The sequence below is a fragment of the Malania oleifera genome, chromosome 1 (assembly GCF_029873635.1).
Source record: "Malania oleifera isolate guangnan ecotype guangnan chromosome 1, ASM2987363v1, whole genome shotgun sequence".
In the NCBI taxonomy this organism is placed as follows: domain Eukaryota; kingdom Viridiplantae; phylum Streptophyta; class Magnoliopsida; order Santalales; family Ximeniaceae; genus Malania; species Malania oleifera.
In genome coordinates, this window is record NC_080417.1 from 22,332,546 (window position 1) to 22,346,494 (window position 13,949).

The following is a 13,949-nucleotide window of genomic DNA, read 5'->3' on the forward strand; positions in this document are numbered from 1 at the left end:
CATGGATGCCAGATCATGACAATTATTTGTCTATCAAAAATCATATGCACAATTGTAGAATGCATTTTAGGGCTCTGGGTCTGGCTCGCATAAGTTTTTCTTTTCCCCCACAAATGTGGAGAACCAAGAAACGAAGGAGACCAATCACTGTTCCTGGATAGAAAACCCATGTCATGCGTCAAGAATTGCACAGCATTATAGTAGAAGTATGCAGAAGAGCACAAACAGGGAAACTCACAAGTAACAAACTGGAACAATATTTTTTCACTTGGATATGGAGCGTGTTGTGATAACTAGTACACAGATGAGTTGAACCTTCTCTAAAATATCTACACATTCAGTTTCGACTTCATCAATTGTACATGGAGGCCACGGAGAAATACTATCTCGGCGAAATTGTGGGCAAACTGCTGTAATTGCCGGATCGACCTCTATCCAATAGTAATTATAAAGTACAAAAAAACCAAAAAGGTAAAAAAGAAAAAAGAAGAAGATGCCTCCTACGAATCCCCAGTCCTAATAAAATAAACTTCCAGTACAAGAAGCTACATCACTTCACGAGGTGTCAAAAGGCTCAAGGATCAAAGAAAAGAACCTAACACTGCAAATGCTTAAAAAAATTTATGAAGATGATGATGAAGAAGACTGCAAGTCACCTAAGAGAGCATCCATGCCATTGCCATGAAGGTCTATAACACAATAATTCCTGAATCCACTTCATAAAAATCACGTCAAAAAACAGGTGGCACTTCCCTTCCACTGGTTAAATGGGAAAAATATGCTTCAAACACCGTGGTTAACACAGCTGGAAACATTTGCAGAAGGGCTTGAGCAATGCTGCAGGCCGTGACCCCCGTGCAGACTAGGAAGGCTATCAACTGCAGATCAAGAAGAATGGCAGGAGGCCTCCATTAAGTAGGAAGTTTCAGTTCGCGATTGTTGCCCAGTCTCACCGGATTAAAACTATATCGCATGAAGCTGAAGCTGGCAGTGGTGCAAATGAAAATAATTATGGATGTTAGAATATGTTTGAACTATTTGATGCAGTATTACATGCAGAAGAGGATGCTACCAAATAAATAAATAAGGACTTACCTCTTAGAGCCCACTTTCCCTTTTGCACTTTTGGTGCTTGAGGACATTGATTGACTGGATTTGAAATTAGACTGCTGTCTTTGACTATGTGCATCGTCCTGTTAAAGGACATTAAATATTGTAAGCATAAATCACCATAATGTAGAAAAAGCAAGGGTGGTGTGGTAGGGGCAAGTTACCATCAATTTCATCCCATTAAAAGACTGCGTGCAAGTTGGAACATCCGTCAGCTGTGAGCTCCTCAGGAACAAATGTTCTAGTAACTTGTTAGCTGATGGTCTCTCTGCAGGGTTTCTCCGAAAGCAACAACGCAGGAAATCCTTGCCTTCTGGTGACAATGTTTCAGGTATGGGAGGGGTTTCTCTCAGAACCTTGAACATAGCTGCAGCCTAAATTAAAGAAGAAGCAGTAAGCAATCAAATTAGAAAAATACTTGGGTAGTGTTTGGGAACATGGATTTTGGACCTTAGATTTGGATTTGGGTGGATTTGGACAAATTTCTATAAAATTTATGTATCATTTTGTCCAAATTCAATACAACTCCAAATCCAAGGCCTCTCCAAAGATAGGGTTAGAAGGAACAATTTCTCTATGTAAATTTTAGAATCCACCAATCACAAGCAATAAGATTAATTTTTGGGCCCACTGAAATGTTATGGAACCCACATCATTTGGATATACACCTAACAATATCTCTCACTTATATGGGTCCAAGTCTTGACGTGGGATCATACAATTGGTGTGTTCCAAATTATATGTGAAGGAACCATTCCTTTTACGTATTTCTCATCAAATTAATATAAATGCAGCACAGATGGTAAAAGATGAGTGAGTCCAGATTCCACAAAACCCACCATAACCAGTCGCTGCACAAAGTTCAAGGAAGTAGGGCAGAAAGAAGCCATAAGCCACAGCAACCACCCCCCCCCCCAAAAAAAAAAACCACCCACAATTTAGCCTTTTCCTTTGACCCTTCCTTCTTGTTATTCTACCCTCGAATTTTTACTTTACTTATAAAAAAAGGATGCGTAACCTTGTTTCTCTTTCTACTCCCTAACAGAATAGAAAGGACACATAAGGCTACCTGCATCTCAAATACTTACTGTTATGCTTGAGTACAAAACTGAAGGTATCAAAGTGTTATTATCTTCTTAAGAAATTTTCAGCGTTGTTCAATATGGTTTAAAATTATAAGGTTCATTGTCATTTCTCTAGTATGCCTTATTCAGAAAATATAATGGCTATGTTCATTTCATTTTTGAATTTGATCAATAATCTCATTTACCAAATATTAATCTTCATGTGACAGAATGAACAAATTCCTTATCTTATTTTGTTTTACAATGAACAGAACCTTCATTTTAGTGCACTTCCTGAAGTTGCAATGCCCAAAGTGTGTGCTGGCCTCTCCTTATCCATTCTAACTCCCGTTCAGTATCTTAATACGTTTAATTTTTAGTAGCATGACAGGGTACTCTCCACACCACAATACTCACTCTTGATAACATAGTGGAACAGAAAGGTATCCTGTCATCCAACATCATTACTTCCATTCCATGAGTCCTTAATGTGTGTGCGTGCATGTCTGTGTGTCCCTTATGAGTCAAGTGCATGCTGTCTGAGTCATTTTTACATCCACTTTAATGGTTTCCATAATTCAGGTTATTATGAATTCTCTCTCAACACGTAGTCCAGCTTTTACAGTTGTCACAAAACTACTTTGAACTCAACATTAATAGGTCTTTCAAGATGTTCCTCTTCCCTATGCATAATTCTTTCCCATCTCCTCCAAATTTTGAGGAGGATTAATTTATATAAACAATGCTGATTGGAACATTGGTTGTCCTTTCTCATGAGAATTCATGGGCAAATTAGAATAAAGGCCATGATGCATTCAGCCCAAATAAAAATCCAACTTCAGTCAAGGTAATAAACCCATAAATTCATTACATGTTTTGAATCCTATAGTGTGTGCCTGAAAAAATATCATCTAAAATGCCTAATGCATGGTAAGAGAAGAGTCTCAGATTCTTGTTTAATTGGAAGGCAACAAAGCCATCCTGCACAAACTTAAATCGGCCACAAGAGTGCTTAATAACCAACAAACCAATAACCTAATTCTAATTTTTAAAAAGTTGGTTTTAACTAAAAAAAAAAAGGTTTTCCAAACTCTGCTAAAATTCAGCGTGAGCAAATATAGTTCGCATATTGACAAAAAACTAATGAATTTAGTAAATAATGAAAAAACACATTAAAATATGTGCTTACCCCTTCATATTCACTCCAAGGAGGTTTGCCATTTAGCATTTCAATAATTGTACAACCCAAACTCCAGATGTCAACAGCAAAAGCAAGATCAGAATTGTTGTCTTTCTGCATCACAGCCTGCAGGACCTGCAAGGAAGACAATGATGTCAATGCAGGTGAACTATAAGTATGGTCTTAAATTTCAGTTAAATAATTAAAAAATTCAGGAGGGTTCAGAATGAAATCAGCATCCAATTTCTCTTTTAAAAAATTTGGTAAAAATGTTTGGGAGTTTTCAGAGTTGGAAAATTTTACTTAAGTTATCCAAAAGTTTGGAAAATTAAATATAAAAGCTGAAAAAACAAGCAAATTTTGGATTTTAAAAATATTTTCTAAATTATTCGCAATAGTCTATTTAAAATTTTTCAAAAATTTCATTCATAAATTCTGTAATTTTTTATAAGTTTCCAATGTTTCTGAAATCAAAATCAATTCTGTAAATTGAGACCCTACAAATTTCTGCCAAGATCGAAATTTAAGTTCTGGACTATATGCTATCAAGAAGTTGATTAGAAGCAGATGGTACCTCTGGAGCCATCCAGTATGGACTTCCCTTTAGGGAAAGATCAGCTGCTTGTCCACTAAGCTGAATGACAAAAGATAGCTAAACATAAGAAATAATATACCTGACTGCGTAAAGTGAATCAGTAAAGCAGTAGCAACTGTCTATAACAATAACAACAATGAAGATGTTGATGATAAATAGCCATATAAAAACATATTCAATCAACATAATAATATAATATCATATCCAAATCATTGCTCAGTTGGACCATGCAGTAAAAATGGATCTAAAATATAATACAAAATAAAACAAACACTGGTTTAGATCTCAGATTTACAGAACTTTCACAAGTTTTTCTTTATGTAAACAGAGATCCAATATTTGAATTATAAATTAACTGGAGCATTTGAAATGAAAAATATGCTAATGTGACAGAAGGACACCAAGGTGGAGTTGTCTTCTTTGTTATCTTTATTGAATGAGAGTAATCTTCCTTCGAGGAGGGTGTTCGTTCTTGGTCTTTGGATCAGTCGGGATTATATTTTTGCAAATCTTTTTTTGAATTCTTAATTTGTTCTAATTATTCTTTTCCACCCTACCATATAATTTGGAATGCCTAGGCTCTCCAAAAAATTAAGGCTTTCACTTGGTTGTGTGTAATAAAATAAATACTAATAACTAGCTGCACTCAGGAGACATTTGAAAGCTCTTTTTCCTGATGTATGTGTGCTCTACTACAAGAACTCCAAGACAGCTTCTAATCTTCTTTTTTGTTAGGAATATACGAACAAATTCCCGAAACCTGTGAGAAACAAATAGAGAAAGAATGACACCAACGAAAAATTCAATCACACGCACAAGACAATATTTACGTGGTTCGGCAATTTTGCCTATGTCTACGGAGTTGCAGGGATTTCAATATTATCAGGAAGAAAGCACAGAGAGTGCGGCGATACAATTCTCTCGCTCTCGCTCTCTCTCAAGAATACAACCACTCAAACCCTAATCACCCGAAAGCACCCTTTTTATATGTTGCGCCTAGGATTCCGTTCCGAATGGGCTCCAAAAATTTTCCCCGGGGGCGTTGCCCCCGGACCCCCACGAGTATGGCTTATACCGCTTAGTCAATGGAGCGAAGGCTTGGGCCATAAGGCCCAAACCTTCGCTCCATGGATTAAGCCTTAGGATAGAAATCTCTAATTAAACGGAGGTCGGGTCGTCATCCAAATTAAGACACAACTAGGCTCCACAAAAGCCCAACATTTTTCACAGTGAATTTTCTTGGAGGATTTGGAATAAGCTTTTAGTATTACAGGGATGAGCTAGGTATGTCCATCCTTTGGTGGAAGAATTGTTAGCAATTTAATTTGCAGGATTTGGAAGAAGGAAAGATAGGGCAGCTTTATGGAAGCGTGGCAAGTTTGCAGTTTTGCGGGGGGATTGGTTGGAGCATAATGCACAATATATTCTCTAGGAAGAAATTAAATTGGGTGCTGGTTTGGGATAAATCCAGTATTTGGCCTCACTGTGGTGTGTTGGTTTTGGATTTTTCAGAGGGATTAGTTTCCAGGAGCTACAAAGAGATTGGAGGAACCTGCTCTCTTTTGTCGTTATCTAGTTGGTGTTTCTTTCTGGTTTGTTACAGTTCTTATTCAGGAGATGTCTCTTTCCCTCATGTAAATTCTTTTATTATTAATGAAACTTTCTTTTGCTATCAAAACACAAACAAACAAAACAAAAGGACACCAGGGAAGCACAACTGCATACTATAAAGTACCCGATTTGATTCTGTGCTATAATTTCAAGATTCGGAATCTATCCTTGAATTAGTGTGTATTATGAGCTCTTATTGTGTAGAGTCCAGGCAGAACATAAAAAACGGTATGAGCAGCTAATTTCTTCTAGGGAATCGAATCTGACAATTCAAAATGACTAACAGACAAAAGATTGGAATCCAAAAATATCTAAAATATCTGATTCTCACATAAAAGATATAAATTTTATAACACAGGATGGCATGCTTTCAGTGTCGGATTTTAAAATATAACTTAGATCACAGTAAAATTCAGAAAATTCCAGGAAAGTCCTCCAGTCAGGTTATTCATAATCTTTCAGTCATTATGATTTTGAGCATCACAGTACATAAAAGCAAACTTAGTCCAGTGTTTCACCAATTAACATGAGTCATTAATCCAGTGGTTCTTAAAAGACACATACATGGGGTCTAAGTTCTAAAGCATTATGCATCCTTTACCTGGACATGCACAAAACTTCTAAAGAAAATTTACTGGTGTGGCCAATAAGATCCTTAGCACCACATTCGGCATTGAGTTTCTACAAGTTCATCCACAGCAAGCTGCTATTTGTAACAAATTAAGTAAAATTCATGTGCATGATTTTTCTCAGATTTTGTATTTATGAGGAAACATGAGAAGGGTTCTTCATGTTAGTTTAGCAACTTACAACCTAAAGGTTATGGATGCTCTTCCAGCCTTCCAGAGCAAAGCTGTTTAGCTTTTGTAGTGGATACTCAAAGAAGCAATTGGATGATACAAACTTATTAGTGCGCAACACATGAGAGTATCAATGATAATTTGAGATTAAACACAGGGTATATTCTACTTCACTGCAAAACCAAAACACCTAGATCCACACATGCAAAATTTGTGGTAAAATTAATATAAACATGAATCTCTGACCACTTCGCATGTACTCAGACCCCATGCATGTAGTGCAATCAAAAAGCTGCACGTCAATTTATCTAGAATAAACATCACCTTCCTGGTAAGTAGGGCATAATTCACATAACGATTGGCATGATTGCAAGGCTGCAAAAGGGCAAAAAAATCTCTACAATATCAAACCTAACCATTTATATTTCCGCATGGCAATGTAAATTTTAAGTTTCTGCCACTTGTTTTGCTCAATTTAAAGAATTTGATAATTCAACATCTAGTGCACAAAGATCCCACGCCATATCAGGGTTTGGGACGCTCATGATGCACACAGCCTTACCTCCACATTTGTAGAGGCTGTTTCAGTGACTTGAACCTGTATAACACAATGCCTAGTGCACAAAGATCCCACACCATATCAGGGTTTGGGAAGGTCATGATGCACACAGCCTTACCTCCACATTTGTAGAGGCTGTTTAGTGAATTGAACCTGTAACCTTCATCTTTGAGTGTAACATCCTAACTGTTCGGTTAAGGCTTGCCCTCAACAAGAACAAAATTCATATAACAAAAAACAATTCCACCATACCAAATGTCAAGGAAAGAACAATAACTACTATTGTCCAATTGGGAATCCACAACATCTCAAAGGCAATTAAAATCCATGAGCACACAAGCTACAAAATTATACCACGTATACACCACTGTTGTTTTCCATTTATAATGCTAAAATATGTGCAAGTACTGCATATATATGAAGTACAGAACTCACATGTTTAGCCATCCCAAAGTCGGCAAGCTTAACCACCCCAGATGCATCAACAAGCAAATTTGCCCCTTTGATGTCCCTATAAAAGATAATGATTCAATTTGGGAGGGCAGAACCGACAGTCTAAATTCACTAGATAAATAATACTAGATCACCAATCAGGCACAACAAATAGCATAAGCAAAATTGCAACATGCTGAATTAAGCGAATGCCATCCTTTGTCACATCAAATTAAACATGTGATTGTTACCTGTGTATTGTCTTTGTGCCATGCAAGTATGCCAACCCTGAGAGAATATGGCGAGTAAAATTGCGAACAACTGATTCTGTAATAGCCCCACAATGTTCACGGACATATCTGTTAATCGAACCTGGGTATACATACTCCAGATATATGTAAAAGCAGTCATCACACTGCATTTGCATAATAATTTAGTCATAAGAAGCTGATGAATACAAGCAGATAATGTTGCACATCAACACTACAACAAGCAATTAGTAAGTCACTTACTATTTCACTACCATAATACTGCACAATGTTTGGATGCTTTAGCTGGCTGAGAACTTTAATTTCCTGCAACCCAAAAAAAAAACAGCACAACCACAAAAATATAATTGAATAAATAAAACTAATAGAATATAAATCCAATGGGGAAAATTCAAATATTCTCATGCATGATATAAAGAGCAATAAGAAGGAACCATGTAAAAAGTGCGACTGAACCAAAATTAACTGAGAAAATAATCCTATGCAACAAAAAATTATGATCATTTTTAAAAATTAGGGAACCAATCAATAAAAAAAAAAATTTGAGCTTATTGATTCTCTTGAGTTTAGCAAATGAGTTGGCAACGGGCTTTGACACTATGTGAGTATAAGCATAGTGTCATGGTCCCAAATCGGATGTCAACTAGGGAGATCTTGGGCTTATAAGGAAGTTTTGGACTCCAACTAAGTGAGGCACCTTTTATAGGACAAACCTGTGAGACCAGTGGGCCAAAGTGGGCAATACTTCACCGGAGCTGGGTCCAGGATCGTTACATTTGGTATTAAAGTCACCCTAGGTTACCATCATGTGAGTGGATCCCCCCTAGGGGTACTATCATGTAAGTTGATCTGCTCTGGGGGTAGTTTCATGTGATTGGATCCTACGTGTAAGCCACTTTGAGTAGGATGTCAAAGATCAAACAAGAGATCCTGTCATGGTCTCACATCGGATGTGTACTAGGGAGATCACGCTAACGAGAATGTCATAAATCAGACGGGAGAGCTTGCAATGGACTCACATCAGATGTGTACTAGTAAAATCATACTGACGAGAATGTTAGAGATTGGACGAGAAAATCTATCATGGTCCCACATCAGATGTGTACTAGGGAAATCTTGAACTTGTAAGGAAGGTTTGGACTCCAACTAAGTGAGGTGCCTTTTATAAGACAAACCCGTGAGGCCAGTAGGCCAAAGCGGACAATACCTCACTAAAGTTAGGCTGAGGACCGTTACACATAGAAAAACTAATGGATTGGGTATAGAGGAATTGGCCTAGGTAAGATACATTATTTAGGTGGTAAGGTCAATGAAGATGAAAAGGTTAAAGTATAGCCTAAGAGGCTGAGACATACAAGTAAAGCTCATCTACAATGGCCTATCTTTGCTAGTTCAAGCAATGGTTTCACCACTTGTGCAACATTAGAAAAAAAGAAAAAATACGTAATCATCAAATGTGAAGAAAATAAAAAAAAAAAATATTCTCTGTACAAAAAAATAAACCAAACCACATAGCCTTAAGTATATTTAAAAAATAATAAAAACGGATGACGAGATAAAGGAAAAACTTCTGCCTCATTATATAAGAGAGGATCAGACCAGAACCACGAGTTCACTACCCACCACGCATCTTTCCACATTCAAGGGCAGAAAATTGGTCCATTATGCCTGTAGATAAAAAGAAATGCTGTTTGTTCATGAGGTTCGCAAACAGTTTGGCAGATGCCAACAATTCCAAGTACACTTGCTAAAAAAGGGGACCCATCATTGCATTGTTAGCCTCCTGATGTAAGACAGAAACGGAGAAAATTGAGAGAGAGAAATAGAGAGGAGGAAAGAAGATGAGAGAAGAGGGGAGAATGAAGGAGACATCAGGGCAGGGAACCTGGGACGGAACAGAACAGAAAGTTAAAGAAGAGAATAGAAAATAATTAAGAAGGAAAAAATCAATGTAGGACAGATATAGAAACGGAAATGCAAAGAGAATAGAGGGAGAGAATCTGAGGAGGAGTAGAAGAAGAAGAAGAAGAAGAAGTAAGAAGAGAAATGAAGGGAAGATGCTGCAGCCAGAAGAGACAGGACAGATATTAGGAACAGAATAGAGAGTTAAGGAAGAAAAATCAAAAACTTTTCAAAACTAAAATATAAAAATTCCTAGCAACAATATAAACATCTAAAGTTCTCCATTTCTGGTTATCCATCACCTCTCTCTCCCTTATGCATCAGAATATGGGCAAGGTAGACTTGTCATGTACTCAAATGTCAAGCATAAACTAACAATGACCTTAAAAGTAGATCCTGAATAATCTGATTATGAAAGTGCAGGAACAATGCATGTGTGTGTGTATGTGCGCGTGTGATTTTCAATGAAAATGATTTCATAGCAACGATAATGTATTGGAACATACTATGATTTTAACGCAAAAGTTGAAATGAGAAAAATAATTTAAGAAAAAAAGTTTTAAAAAGAAGAAAAAAAAAATACAGCAGTTATCACTAGTTGTTTCCCCCTTATTCTTTCATCTGGATAAGACCGCATAAAAATCATGCTAAATGGCAGCAAGTAAACATCCGTAATGTCAAAATGCAAGTAATCCAGTGAATGTGATTATTCACACCACCATCATTGGTGCCTTGCTAAGAATTCCTTCAAATGGGAACTTGACAGACTATAAAAGTTATAGATGCAAAAATGATTTGAAGAATAGAGTAAATGCTGGAGATCAACCTGCTGTAATTGTTTTATACTTTCTCCAGATTTTGGATCATCAGGAAATATCTCAACTTCCTTCATTGCGCATAGAGCTCCAGTTTCTCTGTTTTGGAGAAAGGGGGGGGGGGGGAGAGGCATTAAAATTTGCTTCAGCAGAAACAACTGGTAGAAGATGAACAGGGAATTTACATACCGATTAGTGGCAACATAAACACTTCCAAATGTACCACGTCCAATAAGCTTTCCCTTTTGCCATTGAAGTGTCATTGGCAACACCTCTGGCTTGCAAGTAACTTGAGGAATTGGGGTTGCTTGTGAAGGCAAGGCAGCCATTGGAGGAAGAGGCAACGGATGCACATTGACATGACCGTTATTTTCACGTCGTGCTGCTGCAGTCTCAAGGGATAGTTTTGGGTGCAATGGTGATGTAGGTCCACTTGGACTTCTAAGGTTTTGGCGGGGACTTCTCACCGATGGACTGTGAAGCGGAGAACTATCAACACTAAATGTAGTTCTGTCTGGGGATGCATAGGAAGGGAACCCTAAAACCATGTCTAAAACCGGCATCTCTGGAGCAGACCAGACATGCAATCCTTGTAGAGCCATGTAATGAGACTGAAAAATATCCCCCGTGGTTATTCTTTGCGGGCTACGCATAGGACTTGAGAAAGGGCTAGTTGGAGCACTCTGTACAGGAACATTTATCCTGAACTTTTCGTGACTGCCTTCACTCTTTAGATCTTGGGGCCCATTTCTCGGAGACTTTATGTGCTCTGTACTCTTTTGTGCATCTTGGTAAGAAAATCTATTTTAACAAAACAATATCAATATGTAAACAGGGAAATATAGTCAACAAAATGCTGGAAGTACAGGAGGTATAAGCATAGTAATTGAATAGTTGAGAATTTAAAACATGGAATGCTTCACGTTGATCCATCCCAAATGATCTGATCTAAAAGAAGTATTTCAATCATCAGCTTGCTCACAATAAAGTAAAAAATACATTTTCTTGTTTTAGAAATTAAAACAAGCTGCCCCAAAAAAACTGGAATTAGAAAATTTTTTATTCTCAATATAACATAAAGACTCAATGTTCTGAAGATCATGGTGAATACAATTATTTACATAATAAAACATCCATATGACGCAGAACTTGTGTAACTAAATTCACTGTTCTTTACAAATAATCATTTATTTGCAAAACTATAACCCATTGACATCTTGAGAGTCGAGCCCCACTGCTTTAATCCCCTATAATCCGATGGCCGATATATAAGGAAATAAATTCATTATTCTTTGCAAATAATCATTTATTTGCACATCCATGCGATATCATATCCCTTGAGAGATCCTGGGACTCTAGAGCCCACTGTTTTAATCCCCTATAGCCCAATTGCCCATATAGAAGGAAAAGAGCATCTTCAAGTCAGCAGCAGAAGAATTCCAAAAACAAATACTATAAAATATAAAGATGTAAAGACATCAAGAATGATTACACTGTCATAATGCCAAAATATGTAATGATATCTAAAAAAATTCAATAGAAAAACAAATTTAATATACAAATCAAAGAAGAGAATACACGGGGGGAAACCATTCAAGAACCAACAGTCCATTAAGCAAGCCAAAAGTAACATGCCTGCTGAATATAGAGAAATAAGCACTCGACCAATTCATGTCCCTCACAAGCGTCCAAGTCTTAGAAAACCAGAAACTCATAAAAGACAACTTTAGAAATAAAAAACCACGATAAATGACGAAATTTGCACCGTGATTTCAAACATAAACAATTCACAAGCCAAATAGAAGCATTAACAATGTAATTGACCACATGATCCACCAAATCAACCAGATGATCATTCTGAAACATAAAGTGGATAAAGTAGAAATTTCTCAAATATATTTTATATTCCTCTCCGCCAAAGAATTTCCTTCAAAAATTTAAAATTTGAGGCAAAAAAAACAGGAAAAAAAAGAAAGACAAACGATCAATAAATGTCCAATCAAATAATCAAACATGAGAGAGATGCAAAAATAAATAAATAATAAACCATAAATGAAGTACATACACGTTGATGTTTATCTCTCAAATCCACCAATGAAGGAGCAATAAAGTTAATGAGTATGTGATCACAAGAATATGTTGAATAATTTATTCAAAGGAATAACTATCTGTCGGCTCATAATTACGTTCAAAAACGTTACCTTCCATTCCCATCTCCAGTCGAAGCATCGCCTCTCTCTCTATCGCGATCTCTATCCCTATCCTCGAGGCCTCTGATCGGAGCCTCTTTTGGCGAAGGCAGAGGACAATTTGCGGAGCACGAATTCGGACTCAAAACCCCCTCGCGACGACTAGGCTGCGAGTGTTCCGGAAGCGGAAGCGGCTGCGGCACGCCAGGAGAGACCCGCGCCGACGAGAACTCCAAATTGCTGGGGGATCGCGACAGCGGCGTCGTGTCGGGGGAAGCCTCCAACGAGGGAAAATGACTGCTGGCGATGCCGACGTCGAGGTCGGGCAAATTACGGGGATTACTCTGGCCAGCGAAGCGGCGGAGACCTCGACGATGAGCGCCGGAGGCAGAGGAGGCGGTGGGGGAGGAGGAGGAGGCAACAGAGGAAGAAGAAGATTTCTTCTTCTTGGAGGGGGCCTCAGGGGAGAGCTTAGAGAAGGCGGAAGGAGAGGAGGGCCACCAAGGCATTGCTGGGGGAAGAAAACATGGTACGGAGGAGAAAAAGAGGTTGTCGTCGTCAGAGGAAGACGGAGTAAAGAAACCCTAGCAGAGAAGGAGGAAGAAGAAGAGGGGAAGCAGATTCCATGGGAGGGCCGTTAACCCAACAGTGTTGATCAGACAAGGACGCTCTCAATCGATGGATGGAGTCGTCCTTCTCTGTCTCTCTCTCTCTCCATCTCTATCTCTCGTGCATTCTATCTCTCTCTCTATCTGTCTCTCTCTCTCTCTACTTCTACCTCTCCTCCCCCCCTCTGTCTCTCTCTCTCTCGCCCTCTGTGACGCGGTTTACAACGACATATCTTCCAGTCCGCACCCGCCTGAAACGGAACGCTGTCTCCAGCTCCTACCTCCCAACGAAGTCAACCGCCTTAGCGTGTTTTATTTTTATTATTACTAATGTATAAATATATATTTTCTCTGGGTCGTAACAAAAATGGGGGGTAATTTGTTTTTTTTTTTTTTTGCCAAATAAAGAAAAAACGGTGACATTCAAATTGGACGATAATTATTAATTATTGAATTAGCTCGTATCTTATTTTATCTTATTTTTAAAATATTTTATCCGTATTATAAATAAATAATCAAAATATACTATTTTTTCTCTATTCTTTTATCACGAGAGAAAAAAATATATAAGCATAGAATGATAGGCCCTTAAAATTTTATTAAAAATATCAATAATGCATTTTTAAAAAAAATCGAGAGTTTTATAAACGAGTATAATTTAATATTTATTTTAAAGTTTTTAATGGAATTATGTCTTGTAAATAAAAATGGAAATTCGTACATAAGAAATTGATATGAATTATAACTTTGTATTTTTTAAAAAAATATATATATAATCATGGAAATTTTAAAAGCTTGATAAGTCATAACAATCT

The 13,949-nt window shown here is 37.5% G+C and overlaps 1 protein-coding gene across 2 annotated transcripts; it reads right to left on the reverse strand.

The window, feature by feature from the left end:
* Positions 1–241: 241 nt before the first annotated feature.
* LOC131162912 (mitogen-activated protein kinase kinase kinase 5) lies at positions 242–13,443 on the reverse strand. Of its 2 annotated transcripts, none has more exons than XM_058119533.1 (11): positions 12,539–13,443; positions 10,527–11,138; positions 10,349–10,436; positions 7,864–7,926; positions 7,603–7,766; positions 7,355–7,430; positions 3,929–3,988; positions 3,364–3,489; positions 1,275–1,484; positions 1,096–1,193; positions 242–984 (listed from the first exon to the last, which is right to left on the reverse strand). In XM_058119533.1, exons 1-11 carry the CDS (start codon positions 13,033–13,035, stop codon positions 912–914), a joined length of 2,067 nt encoding a protein of 688 aa, XP_057975516.1. In that variant the 5' UTR covers positions 13,036–13,443; the 3' UTR covers positions 242–911. The 2 variants fall into 2 exon arrangements, with proteins under 2 accessions (XP_057975516.1, XP_057975525.1); XM_058119542.1 differs by having other exon boundaries at positions 7,603–7,736; positions 12,539–13,427.
* Between the last annotated feature and the right edge of the window lie 506 nt (positions 13,444–13,949).

Coding starts and splice junctions, on each gene's coding strand:
- LOC131162912 (XM_058119533.1), bottom strand. CDS start 13,035: ATGCCTTGGTGGCCCTCCTCTCCTTCCGCCTTCTCTAAGCTCTCCCCT. Junction 10,437..10,526: donor GTTTATGTTGCCACTAATCG/GTATGTAAATTC, acceptor TCTCCAAAACAG/AGAAACTGGAGCTCTATGCG. Junction 3,490..3,928: donor CATACTGGATGGCTCCAGAG/GTACCATCTGCT, acceptor TCTTCCTTGCAG/GTCCTGCAGGCTGTGATGCA.